At 32.9% G+C, this 16,313-nt stretch overlaps 1 protein-coding gene across 1 annotated transcript; it reads left to right on the top strand.

The window, feature by feature from the left end:
- The first annotated feature begins 5,230 nt into the window (after positions 1–5,230).
- On the top strand, positions 5,231–15,338 carry LOC100119228 (autophagy-related protein 9A-like). Its single transcript, XM_032599617.1, has 2 exons — positions 5,231–5,359; positions 12,682–15,338. Exon 2 carries the CDS (start codon positions 12,688–12,690, stop codon positions 15,124–15,126), a length of 2,439 nt encoding a protein of 812 aa, XP_032455508.1. The 5' UTR covers positions 5,231–5,359; positions 12,682–12,687; the 3' UTR covers positions 15,127–15,338.
- The last annotated feature ends 975 nt before the right edge of the window (positions 15,339–16,313 follow it).

Genomic DNA, 16,313 nt, shown 5'->3' with positions numbered 1-16,313 from the left:
ATTTTTTTTTTGAAATTCAAGATCTCGGGCTGAGCTGTTCAGTAATGCCGGAAAACTAATGCTCGCTTGGCCAGGTAATAAATTACCCGGGGCGCAATAAAGGCTATTTTCTGGTAACTATTTGGAATTGTGGCTTGTTATATTTGTTATAACTTATCTATTAACTATCACTGATACACCTTTAAATAAAATTATAACATACGTATCGCAATGTTCTATTACGTTTAAGCATTCATATTCAATATTAAATTCCTTAAATATACTTACGGCATTAAAAATTCATATATTCCTTCGTAGGAAATTGAGGCTAATATATGGCCACGATATGCCATAAAATTATGGCGAACGTTTTATACATGGTAACCTAACCTTGCACATATTTATGCATATGTACAAACATGACCACACTCAACACTCACACTGAAATGTACACTTTTTATGTGGGTTTAGATATTAGAAACATTAAGTAAAATTTGTGTGTTCAAGATTTTATCAATGATGAAGTGTAAAAGTGATGATCTTGATAGATATTTCCAACTCAGTGTTCAAGTCAGTTGCAGGCAGTATTCATCATTATAGTGCCTTATATATTTTATTTGTGCAAGATGTTTAATTTGTAGTGTATATGCTTATTTTATTATGTAGGAACAGGCTAGCGTAACAATGTTTGCTTGTCTGTCTTCGCTAGCTGATCCACACCGAAGCCCATGACTCCGGGGGCAAAATTTACACATGGGTGTATGATAGATTTTAATTGAGAGTCAAAAGAAAAATTGAAATATGTAATCGTACAATCATTGAGAATTTGATTATTATGCTAAATTATGTTGATATATTATGCTAAGAAAAATATGGCCAGTAGTTATTCACCGGCCATATCTTATGACGTATTTTCTACGAGGGTTCTTCAAAAGATTCAATTATTAATTTTTGAATTCACCAAATTTAAAAAGTAATTAATTAGTAGCAACCCTGGTATGCGCACTGGCGCCATCTGGCTCGAGCTTGCACTAACTCTCTAATTACCCCCCCCCCCCCCACCGTCACTGTCCCCACTCCTATACCTGATCACTATGGAAACTACGCTGCCCCGCTCTTTATTTTTGGTATAAAATAAGTGCTTGAGCCGCCAGACCGGCAATCGAGCATCAACCGCCTCGACAGCTCTATTAACTTTTGTTTCTAAGACGTAAAAATGGCTTGTCAACAAAAGGAGAAGAAAGTAATTCAGCACCGCTCCGAGGAAACCAAGGCACTAGCCAGAAACTCAGAAACTATTGCCTTGGAGGAATAAGGAATTGCGAAATATCGCGTCGACTCAATGTTCGTGAGTCAACCCTACGCGGGTGGCTCAGCAATATAAAGAAGCCGCGAAACCAACAATAGAGGAGACCAAGCGAAGAGAGTCAGCGAAGAAGGAGACGACGCGTCGACAACAACGTCCGAGAGGAAGAAGTTCGACAGAATCCTGGAGCTGAGGACAATGTCAATCAAGGTGAGCCAAGTTTTCAACATATTGAGTTTTGTAAGAATTTGGGATTGATTGACAATTCAAAGTTAGCTCTAGTCAAATCTTTACTGGCAAGTAGAACGCGTATTTCTATGAATCAGTATAGGAGTCTGATCGAACCCCGTTGAGACAGATTCCAGTAGAAATCCAGGTAAGTAAAACTAAATTAAGGTTACTGTTGCTATACAGGGACATAAAATATAGCAAGACATTTTTAATGTGGCCTTGTACCTACAAAATAGGTATCAAGACGGTCTCAAGCCCGTGTAAACACAGAGAGAAAATGTGTGCGTAAATATTGAATTGTAAATATTGATATGATATTCGGCAGAATACGGATGAAAATAAAAATTTGCACCACTATACATATGCTCAGCAGAGTGCGTTATAAGGCTAAATCGAGCAGCAAAGTGTCTTTCTCTGCATTACGATTAGATTTACACCCCGTAACAATATATATTACCATTATTATATACCAATAAAATCTCTCTCTCTCCGTGTATATATATATATATATATATATATATATATATATATATATATATACAGATTTTATTGGTATTTTCAGATAAAAAAGAGGTATCGCAACGAATGCTCAATACGGTAAGGTTTCATTTACCTCTACTTGCAATATTCAAGACAGCATCACATTTGGGAACAATGATCCCCGAAAAGGTAAAAATATTAGTACTTTGGAATATTGAAAATATTCATGACCAATATATTAATCCTTTTTTCAGAAAATATAACAAAAATTAAAAAGGTAGAGAAAGTACCTTTAGGAAAATCATTGCTTCTAGGATGTAATGCTGTCCTACAATCATCATCGTCAAAAGAGAAACCTAAAAGTTCTACATTTCGTCTTGTAATTTATACTACAATATTATCTACTCTAGTTTTTGATGAAGAATTATTTTTGGAGCACTTTCTCCACAGCACTGAATGTATAGCCTCGTTGGCATTTTGAATAAGTCCTTGGGTGCACCGAGCTAATAATTTTTCATTTGACAATCTTTCATTCCACATATGGCAATATTTACTAAGCACTTCATAGTCGACAACAAGACCAGTCATCACATCAATAACGCAACCAAATCCATAAAGAGAGGTGAACCCACGCTTATGCCAAGATCCATCGTACGAAGAAAGAATATCAATCATTTTTTCAGATAATAAATCTGGATTCAAACTTTTATGAACTTGATGCACAATTTTTCTGCTCTTTGAAAGATGCTTATGACGACAGATCACAAATAGAAATTTGATTCTATGTTTGAAATATATTTATGTAATAAAAGAGATCTGGGATACCAGGTAGTGGAAGAATATTACAATAATAATACTAAATTATTTCGTTTCAATAACAAAATTAAATATATTCAATAAATAATCTTTTTAGAGAGAATATTACGTAAATTGCAAATATGCTTGGTAACAGAAAATGTATATATTCGCTTTGACTTTACAATATATTTGTAGATCAATACGCTTTACGTTTGCGTTATTGAATCTAGAATAGAATTTTATAACTATGTCAGATATTTGAATTTATTCTAAGTTTTTCTATCTGATACGCTTTAGATGCGTTATCAGATTCGACTCGACAAATTTATAAGTATTTTGAAATACGGAAATATTTCTAAGTTTTACCTACTCAAGGCGTAAGTGTTGCTTATGAGTAGGGACTAGGCGCTTTAGTTGCGCTAGCGCTTAAGTTGCGCTTTGGCTAGTGAGCTCAGATAGACCGAACAGGTCCTTATATAGGTAGCGGAGAGAGCGGGTTTGGAGCAAATCATATACAAGACTGTTTATATTATATAAATGACAGCGTTTTTTGACAACTTCTATTAAATGAATGTAATAATATATAAAAATCACTTAGAAACAATTATGGCAAGTATCGTTTTTCTTAAAAGTAAAATCTCGGATACCAATATAGAAGTAAATAGTGTCGCGGGCGCCAAAGCTTCGTCTGCTTCTCAAACTCACCTTCGTGGCGCTACCGCGCCACTTGATGTATACTATTGAAGTACTGTTAACGTTGTTTATATTTCCTTGAATTTCTGCTTGAGTTTGAGAAGTTTGTCACATGCATTAGGTACATAACTGCCATTTAGAGACTGTAAATGAATTTTGATATTGCTTAGAAAAATTTTTAAATGAATTTTATATATTAAAAATATTTATACTTACTCTATTCAATGTAGCTTATGCTTTCCGTTCTTTAGCATCCATCAATGTTTCAAAGTATAAATGAATGTATTCTGGATTAATATGGTCTACCTACAGACTGTCATTTACATTATCTCACGCATAATCCTAAATCGACTTAAAACTATCGTTTACCCAAATATTTGTGATATATTATTAAAACGTATGTGTTAAAGAGACAAAGAGTCACCACCTAACCTTATACGCACACAATAATATGCGCTGCGTATACAGGCTGTCTATTTATATGCTATACTTCCAGCAGAATAGCAGATCTAGAATTACAGCAGATAGTAGTTCTCACAGTCTTAGTCAATGTTAAAAATAAACATGATATACACTGACTCAATTATTGCGTTAAGTTTGAATTTTAAAAGAGTGTCACCTATGTGCTCGAATTCAGCTGCAATGATGAGGTTTGCTAAGCGACTTGCGTAAATATTTCCATCTTATCAGTATGCGAGTCAGTTACTACCAACGTTTAAATCTGTCATGATAATGTTAAATCCATGATATTGAAGTTCGATGTCTGTTTTTTGCATATGTATATACACATACAATGTACTAGTCTTCGCGGCAAATCTGAACCGTACTAATCTTCGTAGTAAATTTGAACCGTACTACTCTTCGTAGGGACCGACGATATATTCCACAAGAGCCACGACTATTCTCGAAAAAAGTTTCTTTCAACTAAACTTCTTGGCACAACGTTGTTCGGTTACCAATTTGTTAACGAGCACTATTTATTGAATTTCAATCTCCTCTGGGATGCCGTCTTTATCGTCTGACGTTCTCGTTCAAGGAAAGGACTCAACGCAAGTCGTAACGGTTATCGAGATCCAACATGGCGTCGCGACGCGTAGTCGTCGGCGAAGCATGCAAAATTATATTTACTAAGTCAGATGCAATTTCACAACGGCGGTAGTATTTTTACATCCATGCACAAGTCTGGATGTTTGTAAAATTGCTACTTTAAACGTTGAAAACTAATCCGACTCACATTGAAAGCAGTAATTTCACAACAACAATTGTAAAATTGCTAGGGAAATTTGTGATTTCACGAGAATTTGTATTTTTACATATCTGAGAGTACTAAAATTGCAACACGCACTGCGTATTGATTTTATTTATAAACCATTTTTTACAGAGAGAGCGAGAGAGAGAGAGAGAGAGAGAGAGAGAGAGAGAGAGAGAGAGAGAGAGAGAGAGAGAGCAAAAGCGCATGCGCCGCGACCTGACGATAGACAATAGCGTGCGTGAGCCTATTCCTACTCCGTAGTGAGCCTATTCTTACTCCGTAGTGAGCCTATTCCTACTCCGTAGTGAGCCTATTCCTACTCCGTAGTGAGCCTATTCCTACTCCGTAGTGAGCCTATTCCTACTCCGTAGTGAGCCTATATATGGTTGACGCAGCAGTCCCGTTGCTACGTCAACCAATAGGCGAGCGCGTTGCTGCGGCAGTGCGGGGAATCTGGGCCTTGGCGTCTCGCGTCGAGAGCAAGGCGATCACTCTCTTGCCCTGGCTGATCCCGAACGCATGAGTCTACAGCAGCTCACGGAGGTTTTCTTAGTGTGTTTTAAAGTTTGTTAAAGTTCTTGTGATCATCTTGGTTATCTCGGAGTCTACGAGAAGCAAAGGTTAGTACATCATTTTGAATTTTCTTCCAATAAAGCTTTTCTCGCGGACGCGTGACTCCCCGCTTCGAGTCCCCAACGTGAATATTTTTCGTTTGACTAGGGCTATTTCGTGCACGGCTATCTATCTGTCACTATCTGCACTTTTTAATTAAACTAATAAACTCCGAATATCTTGGGATAAAAAATTAGTTTTAAGGGAAATTGTGCAGTTCGATTGAATCGTCGCATAATCGTGAAAACCAAAGTTAGGTAGTTTAGTTATCGAAAAGCGTCTGAGGTATTCGGGTTAGGTTAGATTCATGGCGTGAAAGATAGAAGCTGGATAGACGTAAGCCAACTGGCCCCCCACTTTGGCACGATAAAAGTTTGCTTTCTCTAGCCACCGCTGGAGAGACATGTGTGAGGTACAGCGCAAAATAAGCTTTTGTAAAATTACTTGTATACTTTCAGAGATGGTATTCAAAAAGTTATATTGCGAAAAATTGAGTATAAATACACAAACCAAGCTGTATCTTAAGTATATTTATTGTAATTTTACTTCTCTCAGAGTAGGTCTTTTTAATTACTGTCTTTGACAGTAGTGATTTGTTATAATGTTGTAATAAAAATCACTACTTTCAAAGATACACTTGGAAAAATATATTTTAATAATGCACATAATTCACTTGAATTATTATGTAATTTTGCAATTTTATTTTTTTTTAACGGGACGGATACACCTTAAATAGTCAAAAAATGAAAAATTCAATTTTTTGTTTATATTTTTCCCAAATTGTTTAAAAAATGAATTAAAATATTAAATATATTCAGGTATAATGTAAGAAACATAAAACCATGTTTATATGTGCCATATTATCAGGTATGACATTTCTTCGAAGGCCAAAATTCAGAATTTCCATTATTCAGCTACCGCAGACTTATTTAAGATTTGGGCTTCGAAGGGCACTTTTATACTAATAGATATGCTTTAAACACATATAGTTTCCAAATGAGTGTGGGGTTTTACAAAAAAATATTATTTAAAAAAGTTGTCTGAATATTAACATAAAATTTGTTACTTTTTAAAGTGTTTAAACAATTTTTGTTGATTATTTTCAGATAACTTTTTTAAATAATATTTTTTTGTAAAACCCTACACTCATCTGGAAACTATATAAGTTTGAAGTATATCTATTAGTATAAAAGTGCCCTTCGAAGCCCAAACTTTAAGTAAGTCTGCGGTAGCTGAAAAAACATAAATTGTGAATTTTGGCCTTCGAAGAAATATCATACTTGATATTATGGCACACATAAACATGGTTTTATGTTTCATACATCATACCTGAATATATTTGACAGTTTATTCATTTTTTAAACAATTTGGGAATAATGTAAACAAAAAATTGAATTTTTCATTTTTTGACAATTTAAGGGGACCTCACCACCTTAAATTAAACAAAAAAAGATTTAGCTATTTTGTGTAAAAATACCTTAAATTGTTTAAATAATCAATTAAACAATTATATTAACTGAGGCATACTGTAAAAATTATCAAACACTGTTTATAAATACCATATGTCAGGTACAATAGGTCTTCGAAGGCCAAAAACCACAATTTTCATTATTTCAGCTACCGCAGACTTACTTCAGTTTTGGTCTTCTAAGGGCACTTTTTTTTTAATGGATATACTTTAAACACATATATTCATGGAATGAGTGTGGGAATTTAAAAAAAAAATTTAATTTAAAAAAGTTGTCTACAATTTGATAAAAAAAGTTCTTTAAATATTTGGAAATTGACAAAAATTATGCTTTACTTGAAGAAAACTTTTTAAAATTAAAATATTCTTTAATTTCCACACTTATTCCATGAACATATGTTTTTAATGTATATCCATTAAGAAAAAAGTGCCCTTAGAAGCCCAGAACTGAAGTAAGTCTGCGGTAGCTGAAAAAACATAAATTGTGAATTTTGGCCTTCGAAGAAATATCATACTTGATATTATGGCACACATAAACATGGTTTTATGTTTCATACATCATACCTGAATATATTTGACAGTTTATTCATTTTTTAAACAATTTGGGAATAATGTAAACAAAAAATTGAATTTTTCATTTTTTGACAATTTAAGGGGACCTCACCACCTTAAATTAAACAAAAAAAGATTTAGCTATTTTGTGTAAAAATACCTTAAATTGTTTAAATAATCAATTAAACAATTATATTAACTGAGGCATACTGTAAAAATTATCAAACACTGTTTATAAATACCATATGTCAGGTACAATAGGTCTTCGAAGGCCAAAAACCACAATTTTCATTATTTCAGCTACCGCAGACTTACTTCAGTTTTGGTCTTCTAAGGGCACTTTTTTTTTAATGGATATACTTTAAACACATATATTCATGGAATGAGTGTGGGAATTTAAAAAAAAAATTTAATTTAAAAAAGTTGTCTACAATTTGATAAAAAAAGTTCTTTAAATATTTGGAAATTGACAAAAATTATGCTTTACTTGAAGAAAACTTTTTAAAATTAAAATATTCTTTAATTTCCACACTTATTCCATGAACATATGTTTTTAATGTATATCCATTAAGAAAAAAGTGCCCTTAGAAGCCCAGAGCTGAAGTAAGTCTGCGGTAGCTGAAAAAATATAAATTGTGAATTTTGGCTTTCGAAGAAATATGATACTTGATAGTATGGCACATATAAACATTGTTTTATGTTTCTTACATCATACCTGAATATATTTAACAGCTTATTCATTTTTTAAACAATTTGGGAATAATGTAAACAAAAAATTGAATTTTTCATTTTTTGACAATTTAAGGGGACCTCACCACCTTAAATTAAAAAAAAAAAGATATTGCTATTTTGTGTAAAAATACCTTAAATTGTTTAAATAATCAATTAAACAATTATATTAACTGAGGCATACTGTAAAAATTATCAAACAATGTTTATAAATACCATATGTCAGGTACAATAGGTCTTCGAAGGCCAAAAACCACAATTTTCATTATTTCAGCTACCGCAGACTTACTTCAGTTTTGGGCCTCTAAGGGCACTTTTTTTTTAATGGATATACTTTAAACACATATATTCATGGAATGAGTGTGGGAATTTAAAAAAAAAATTTAATTTAAAAAAGTTGTCTACAATTTGATAAAAAAAGTTCTTTAAATATTTGGAAATTGACAAAAATTATGCTTTACTTGAAGAAAACTTTTTAAAATTAAAATATTCTTTAATTTCCACACTTATTCCATGAACATATGTTTTTAAAGTATATCCATTAAGAAAAAAGTGCCCTTAGAAGCCCAGAACTGAAGTAAGTCTGCGGTAGCTGAAAAAATATAAATTGTGAATTTTGGCTTTCGAAGAAATATGATACTTGATAGTATGGCACATATAAACATTGTTTTATGTTTCTTACATCATACCTGAATATATTTAACAGTTTATTCATTTTTTAAACAATTTGGGAATAATGTAAAGAAAAAATTGAATTTTTCATTTTTTGACAATTTAAGGGGACCTCACCACCTTAAATTAAAAAAAAAAAGATATTGCTATTTTGTGTAAAAATACCTTAAATTGTTTAAATAATCAATTAAACAATTATATTAACTGAGGCATACTGTAAAAATTATCAAACAATGTTTATAAATACCATATGTCAGGTACAATAGGTCTTCGAAGGCCAAAAATCACAATTTTCATTATTTCAGCAACCGCAGACTTACTTCAGTTTTGGGCTTCAAAGGGCACTTTTTTCTTAATGGATATACTTTAAACACATATGTTCATGGAATGAGTGTGGGAATTTAACACTTTTCACACAGTAATTGCACTTGAACAACACAAAGTCAGTCAGTACAGCATGCTTGTACATACTGTCATATAAGACAGTATGGTTAGGTTTTCACTATTAATGTGCACCTTAAAAATCATGTTTCCCTTCAAGAAACATTGTAGATGAATTTATAGAGTATATATCTTTATCAATTCATGAATATTTTCAAACAATGTCAATGCAGAGCAGGATCATTGGTGTGAAAACTAAGGTTATATGAACAAATCATAATGGAGAAAAAATTCTACCGAGATTTCTTCTAGAAATCATGTCTGATTTATCGGGGTTTTCATCTAGATTCTACTCTAGAAACCTGCTAGATTTGAAAAATCTCGGTAGCTTTTAGGTACTTTCTCGGGAACGCTGCTACCAGGCTTTAAGGTGGTGAGATCCTGTTAAGGTGTATCCGTTCCCTTAAATTAGTATATTGCGGTACGTGTGACTTAAATTTATGTCATTTAAGTCAAGAGGATCGTATAAAATTTCACAGGACAGACTGCTAAAATCCGCAAGTTTTCGTGACTAAAGTAGTCCTTATTTGCACCGTATTTATAACACTCCCTACGCTCGGGTGCTAACTACGCGCCTTGTAAAAAAGGACCATTTAAGGGGACACAACACCTTTAAATCCTGAAAAAAAATTATGGGTAAAAATGACAAAATTAAAGAAAATCATTTGAAATTTTTTTTAGTGATATATATTTTTTAGTGATATTTAGTATGAATACCTTTAACTTTACCGTGTTAAAACCTTAATTATCCTTGCTGGCTCATTGTGGCACTCGGTGCAATGTTTTGTAAATTTTTTCACTGTCCGTAGGATTCTAAGTGGTTCTTTTGGGATCAAATTTAAGGAGGATACTTTGTACACCTGTAGTTTTGGTATAAATGCAGGGATTTTGATTTGAATGTTTAGAAAATGTTTTATACACAAAAAGGTGGCATAAGAAGCGAAAAAAAGAAAAAATTCAGTATTTTCATCGCTAAACCATTTCTAAGCATTCAAATCAAAATCCCTGCATTCATACCAAAAATACAAGTGTACAAAGTATCCTCCTTGAATTTGAGCCCAATAGAACCATTCCTTCACTTGGAATCCTACGGACAGTGAAAAAAGATTGCTCCGAGTGCCACAATGGGTCCTTTTGTGAATTTTTTCACTGTCCGTAGGATTCCAATATATGTGTGTGTATATAATATATATATATATATATATATATATATATATATATATATATAATACTTCAATTTTGTTATTTTTACTCATAATTCTTTTTTTCAGGATTTAAAGGTGTTGTCTCCCCTTAAGTCGCACGTATCGTAATGTACTTATTTTGCTCGCATTTTGAAAAATTTGTAAAAATGATTAAAACATGTCCTAACACACACAGAGGTATATGTACCATATCTAGAACTAAATACTTTGAGGTGCCATGCTAAAAAAAAGTCACCGCGATCAGCATTGGGAAATTTTATAAAAATTGTAATGAATTGTTAGTGAATGCTTTTTTTCAATAAGTATTTTCATAGAATTCTTAATGATAGCTTCCGATTTTAACGAATGTCCGCTTCAGAAGCATTCATAAAGAATTATTATGTTTTAAATGAAATTTCGCAGCAGATGCTCTGTAATCACTAAATATTCCTTATAGTATTTAGCATGAATTAGTTGTTACTACTAAAGAAATCATAAAGCATTCATAAATTAATCATAAATAATTCTTGCTTTTAAAGAATTTAATTTTCGTTAAAATGTCGCACACGCGTTGTATAGGTATTATTATTGTTATTAATTTTTTTCATATATTAGAAGAAATATAATTAAGAAATTAAAAGTTTTTGACGGTGATGGGAATTGAGAACCTTGAACTTCGGCACGGCAGTTGAGTACGCTAACCACTTACCTAAATCGAAGTCTTATACACCGGATTTTAGATCTGATATATTAATTACATTTACTTATGGGCTAATTAATAATAAATAAATAAATGACAACCAATGAATAATTGCAGAGAAAAATATATAATTATATTCAGTAATAAAAGTAAAGTGGGGTTTTTGAGACCGAGTGTTGAGTTTGTAGAAAGTTCACTAGTTCTTAATATTCATGATATATATATATATGTTCATTCATAAAGAATACTTTACGAATACTTTTCACACAACTATGAAATACTTTACTTTCAGTTTATAATATTTTACATTTCAGAAATTTTTATATAAAGATTACTTAATGTATACTTTTGTAATACTATAAGTCTTTATTTAATGCGGTCATTCGAAAATTCTTTATGAATGCTTTTTTTTCAAAGTGTGCTTCTCGGGACCTTAGTTCCGCTTATCCCTTATTAAAAAAGAGATACGATAAAAGTAAAACCGACTAAAATGAGATTTGATTGGCTGCTTTTAAAAGGGCGCGAAAATACAAAATCTAGAAAGTATTTACGAATTAAAATAGATTTAATTTTTACAAAGTTATTTGATATAAAAGCAAATTGAATAAATACAAAAACAATTAATACATTCATTAATAATTTTTAATTTTGATATTAATTAATTGAAACAATATTTCTAAATTGAGAAATTATAACCTCAAATCTTAAGACATGTCCAAATAGCACACAAATAAAAGCAGTTGCTTGCGCGAAGCGCGCAAAATATCACTAGCAAGCACAAAAAACACGTAAATCAATACATGCGTTACAAAAACTATGGTGTGCACCAAGGGCTAAACGGGCTTTTCGACCTCATGTGGATATTGTAGTATTCGTCTCCAGTTTGTAAACGCCCTCGCCTTCTGTTTGGGCTACTTGCCTTGACCGCGTACTGCAATCTCTACACTCAGTCTAAAAAAGCCTACTTTACGCCCTTGGCACACAATATACCATTTCTTTATGTTCGTTGCATGGAAAAGTCAAAGATTCATTAGCAACTGGAATTCCGTGTCCAAAAGTGTAAATAAACATCTACACCATTAAAGTTTATCTTGCGTATTTTGGCTATCTGGTTGTCTTTCGGTTATCTACGCGGGCTGAGTTAACCGAGTGATCCCTCGTTTTTCCAATCTCTAGACAAAGAGCCGCGAGATCTGTCTGTAATCGGCAAGCGCCTGGCGCAAAAATTATCTTTTGACAACTTCAAAAGAGTGAACAACAATTATTTCTAATCAACCTCTCATTTGAGCAACACGGCCTCGGAGGATGACTTTCGAAACGTCAAAAACGTAATCTCGCGTAGAAAGCTGGGAACTAATATCGTATTACTAGGCACTATTCCGCGCTGGGCACATCTCCCCAACATCATTTTTTTTTTAATTTTAAGCTGGCGAGATTCCCTTAATAAACATTATCAAACGCAACGAATTTCGGCGGTTCAGTCAAGATCATAATGTTTTTCGATTTTTTCTTTAAAGCGCACTTGATTTGTTGAGAGATTTTTTTTAGTCAGTAAATACTTGAAAATATAACTTTTCATTTCAGAATAAAATGGACCGTAGAAGCAGCTATCAACAAATCGATCACTCTCCAGAGAGTGAAGGCGAAGATGAAGAAAGAAATATTAATCGCGATGAAACGCCACTTGATTCTGGTGTTATAATTCACGTGGTTCCAGAAAATGAAAAAACTAGGTGGAATCACATCGAAGACTTGGATTCGTTCTTTTCGACGATGTATCATTACCACCAAAAACATGGATTCGCATGTATGATGCTTCAAGAAATTTTAGAACTTGGGCAATTTATTTTTGCCATCAGTTTTTCAGTATTTCTCTTTCATTGTATTGATTATTCTATACTATTCAAAGATCGAATTTCCGCCAATACTGGCAAAACATCTATTAGTGATGCTATACTGCCGATTAAGGAATGCTTAGCAAGTATGGGCTTAGTAACTTGGATTTCTATTGCTGTAGCCAGTATATTCTGGCTTCTTCGTTTAGTGAAAGTGCTTTATCATTTCGTACAGTATTGGAATATCAAATCTTTTTTTAATGTTGCGTTGAAAATTAGTGATAATGATCTAGATAACTGGACGTGGCACGAAGTTCAAAAACGGATTATTGAAGTTCAGAAAGAAGAAGAAATGTGTGTCCAAAAAAAAGAGCTTACAGAACTTGATTTTTATCACAGAATATTGAGATATAAAAATTATTTAGTAGCAATGATCAACAAATCTCTTCTTCCTATACGTCTAAATATTCCTTTATTTGGAGATATTATTTTTATGACTCAAGGATTAAAATATAATTTGGAATTATTGTTGTTTTGGGGCCCATGGTCACCGTTTAAGAATAACTGGCATTTAAAAGAAGATTATAAAAAGTTAAACGAACGTCGAGCACTTGGGAGATCGCTATCTAAGTATATTTTATGGATTGGAATTGCAAATTTCGTACTGTGTCCTTTGATACTTCTTTGGCAGATTCTTTATTCTTTTTTTAACTATGGTGAGCTGTTAAAAAATGAACCTGAAGCTCTTGGAACTCGCAAGTGGTCGTTGTATGGCAAATTGTACTTACGTCATTTTAATGAATTAGACCATGAATTGGACGCCCGGTTGAAGCGTGCATACCGCCCAGCCTCCAAATATATGAATATGTTTACATCACCGTTAGTGACAGTCGTTGCAAAGAATATTGCCTTCATTTTCGGGAGCATTTTTGCTGTGTTTCTAGTATTAACATTATACGATGAAGATGTTTTAACAGTGGAACATGTTTTAATGATAATGACAGTTAGTGGAAGTGTCGCAGCTATATGTAGATCTCTTGTACCTGACGAAAATCTTGTTTGGCGCCCTGAAAGCTTACTGACGGCGGTTCTCGCGCATACACATTATCGTCCAGATAGTTGGCAAGGACAAGCTCATAAGCAAACTACGAGAACTCAAGTAGCTCAACTTTTTCAATATCGCGCAGTTTATTTACTTGAAGAATTGTTATCTCCTCTTATAACTCCTTATATTTTATGTTTTCATTTGAGACCGAAGGCCTTAGATATTGTAGATTTTTATCGCAATTTCACAATTGAATTAGCAGGCGTAGGTGATGTATGTAGTTTTGCACAAATGGATGTAAGAAAGCATGGAAACCCGATGTGGCAAACACTTCCACAAAATATCTTTCATAAAGCATCTGCAAGACCAAAATCTAGTGATATTAAAACAGGAAGCATAAATGAAGAAATTCCTTTGTATTTTCATAAATATACTCAAGCTGAAGATGGAAAAACTGAACTTTCGTTAATACATTTTACTCTAACAAATCCAGAATGGAAACCATCTATTGAAGCTGATAACTTTCTTGTTGCTTTACGAGAAAGAGCTGAAAGGGAAGCCACAGCTGTCCAGTCGAAGAATAATCCACTTCATGCCTGTCTGAGTAGTATGACTAGCTTAGGACCTGAGTATCAGGATATAGTTTCAAATATTCTCAAAAGCCAAATATCAAATAAAGCCAGTATGCAAGCAGTATATCAACCCGCAAGATTGACATCACATACCTCTTTTAATGAACAAAATTTATCTTCAACAAGTGGTAATACTTTAATTCGACGCAACGTTAGCAGAGCTGAAGGTCCATTACACATAGGCGAAAGAGGCCTATTATATAATTTACAAAAAGCGATTAGTGGTTCCCACCGGTCTTTTAATACATCTGCATTCGGCTCAGGACGGCAAAAGATGCATACCACGCAACAGACTGCACCACCAGAACTAACCGCAGTCGATATGTCCTTATCAACATTATATCTCCACGAAATTCACCACAAGAAGATTCTAATGCTAAGTCAACTCAAGACAGCGAATGAAAATTTACGGCAGCGAAATTCGCTCCAAAATCTGACAGCATTACCGAAAACAGGACAAGAACGTGCTCCATTGCTCTCACACTCAGATTCTTCGCTGAGGAGTACAACTAGATAGTTTGCATCTGATTTAACATCTACTGGATGAGCTCCAGTGAAAATCAGATAATGTTTAGAATTTCCAAGGAAATTATGCATACCAAAATCACATTTTATTAGCAGATGATTTTTAGATTCAAATCATATAGTTTTGTACTTTAAAAAACAATTTTTTACGCATTTGATTATCGGATAATTTCTATGTAAAAATAATGTAGCCATTTATTTTAAAAATAAAAATAAATTAATTTTTACTTAAAAAAATTATTGTCTTATTTTACTAAACATTGCCCCTCTATGATTTATATCTTTGTATATTTATTTATCATTTATTTATGCAAATTTTACAGGTGTTTCAATCCCTTATGAACCAAAAAGTACGATAAAATTACTTTAAGTAAGTTATGAAATATAATAGCTTAACATACCACAATAGTACTTATTTTCGACGTTATCATCCGGATAGTATCACCTATACGACGACTCTCATTTTTCAATTCCATCGTATTTTATACTATTAGTATAATAATCATTATAATTCACTCCAGCAGGCGCGAAAAATTTACTCAGGCACTACAACAAAAGCTGCAGTCTGGAATTTTCATTTTAAAAAATCCGTAGAAAAATTTTTTTCGGGCTTTTACACATTTATATGTATTTTTTTATTGGTTTTCATAATTTGTCTAGCTTCACTGATCAATATGTAAAGTGATTTTTGATTTTAAATATTACGCTAATTTTATAATACTTCTCACGAATATTTGACATAAAACCGAAACAGGAGTGAAACAAGAGTAAAACAACAACGAAACATTGGATAATAGATTCAAACAAAACGTAGGTATATAAATTAAGAACATTTATATAACATTCAAAATACACATACACGCAATGCCAGTATACAAATCATCCTATAAAAATCACCTAATTTCATCCACGAAGTAATATAGATCAGCAGTATACACGAGGTGTGTGTGTGTGTGTGTGTGCGTGTGTGTGTGTGTGTGTGTGTGTGTGTGTGTGTGTGTGTGTGTATATATATATATATATATATATATATATATATATATATATATATATATATATATAGGCGCAAGCTCTTACAATTACACTCAGCTTTTCACACGCAAAAAGTAGGCGGCGTTGTGTTTGTGAGGGCCTGCAAGTGCATTGCGTAAATTTTTACGATACGTGTTCGCGTAAACG

The sequence above is a fragment of the Nasonia vitripennis genome, chromosome 4 (assembly GCF_009193385.2).
Source record: "Nasonia vitripennis strain AsymCx chromosome 4, Nvit_psr_1.1, whole genome shotgun sequence".
Classification (NCBI taxonomy): Eukaryota; Metazoa; Arthropoda; class Insecta; order Hymenoptera; family Pteromalidae; genus Nasonia; species Nasonia vitripennis.
The sequence above is the reverse complement of the archived record's forward strand: the minus strand, read 5'-3'. Positions and strand labels throughout refer to the sequence as shown.

Bases quoted from the DNA above. Each gene is read 5' to 3' on its own strand.
- LOC100119228 (XM_032599617.1), top strand. From the start codon at position 12,688: ATGGACCGTAGAAGCAGCTATCAACAAATCGATCACTCTCCAGAGAGT.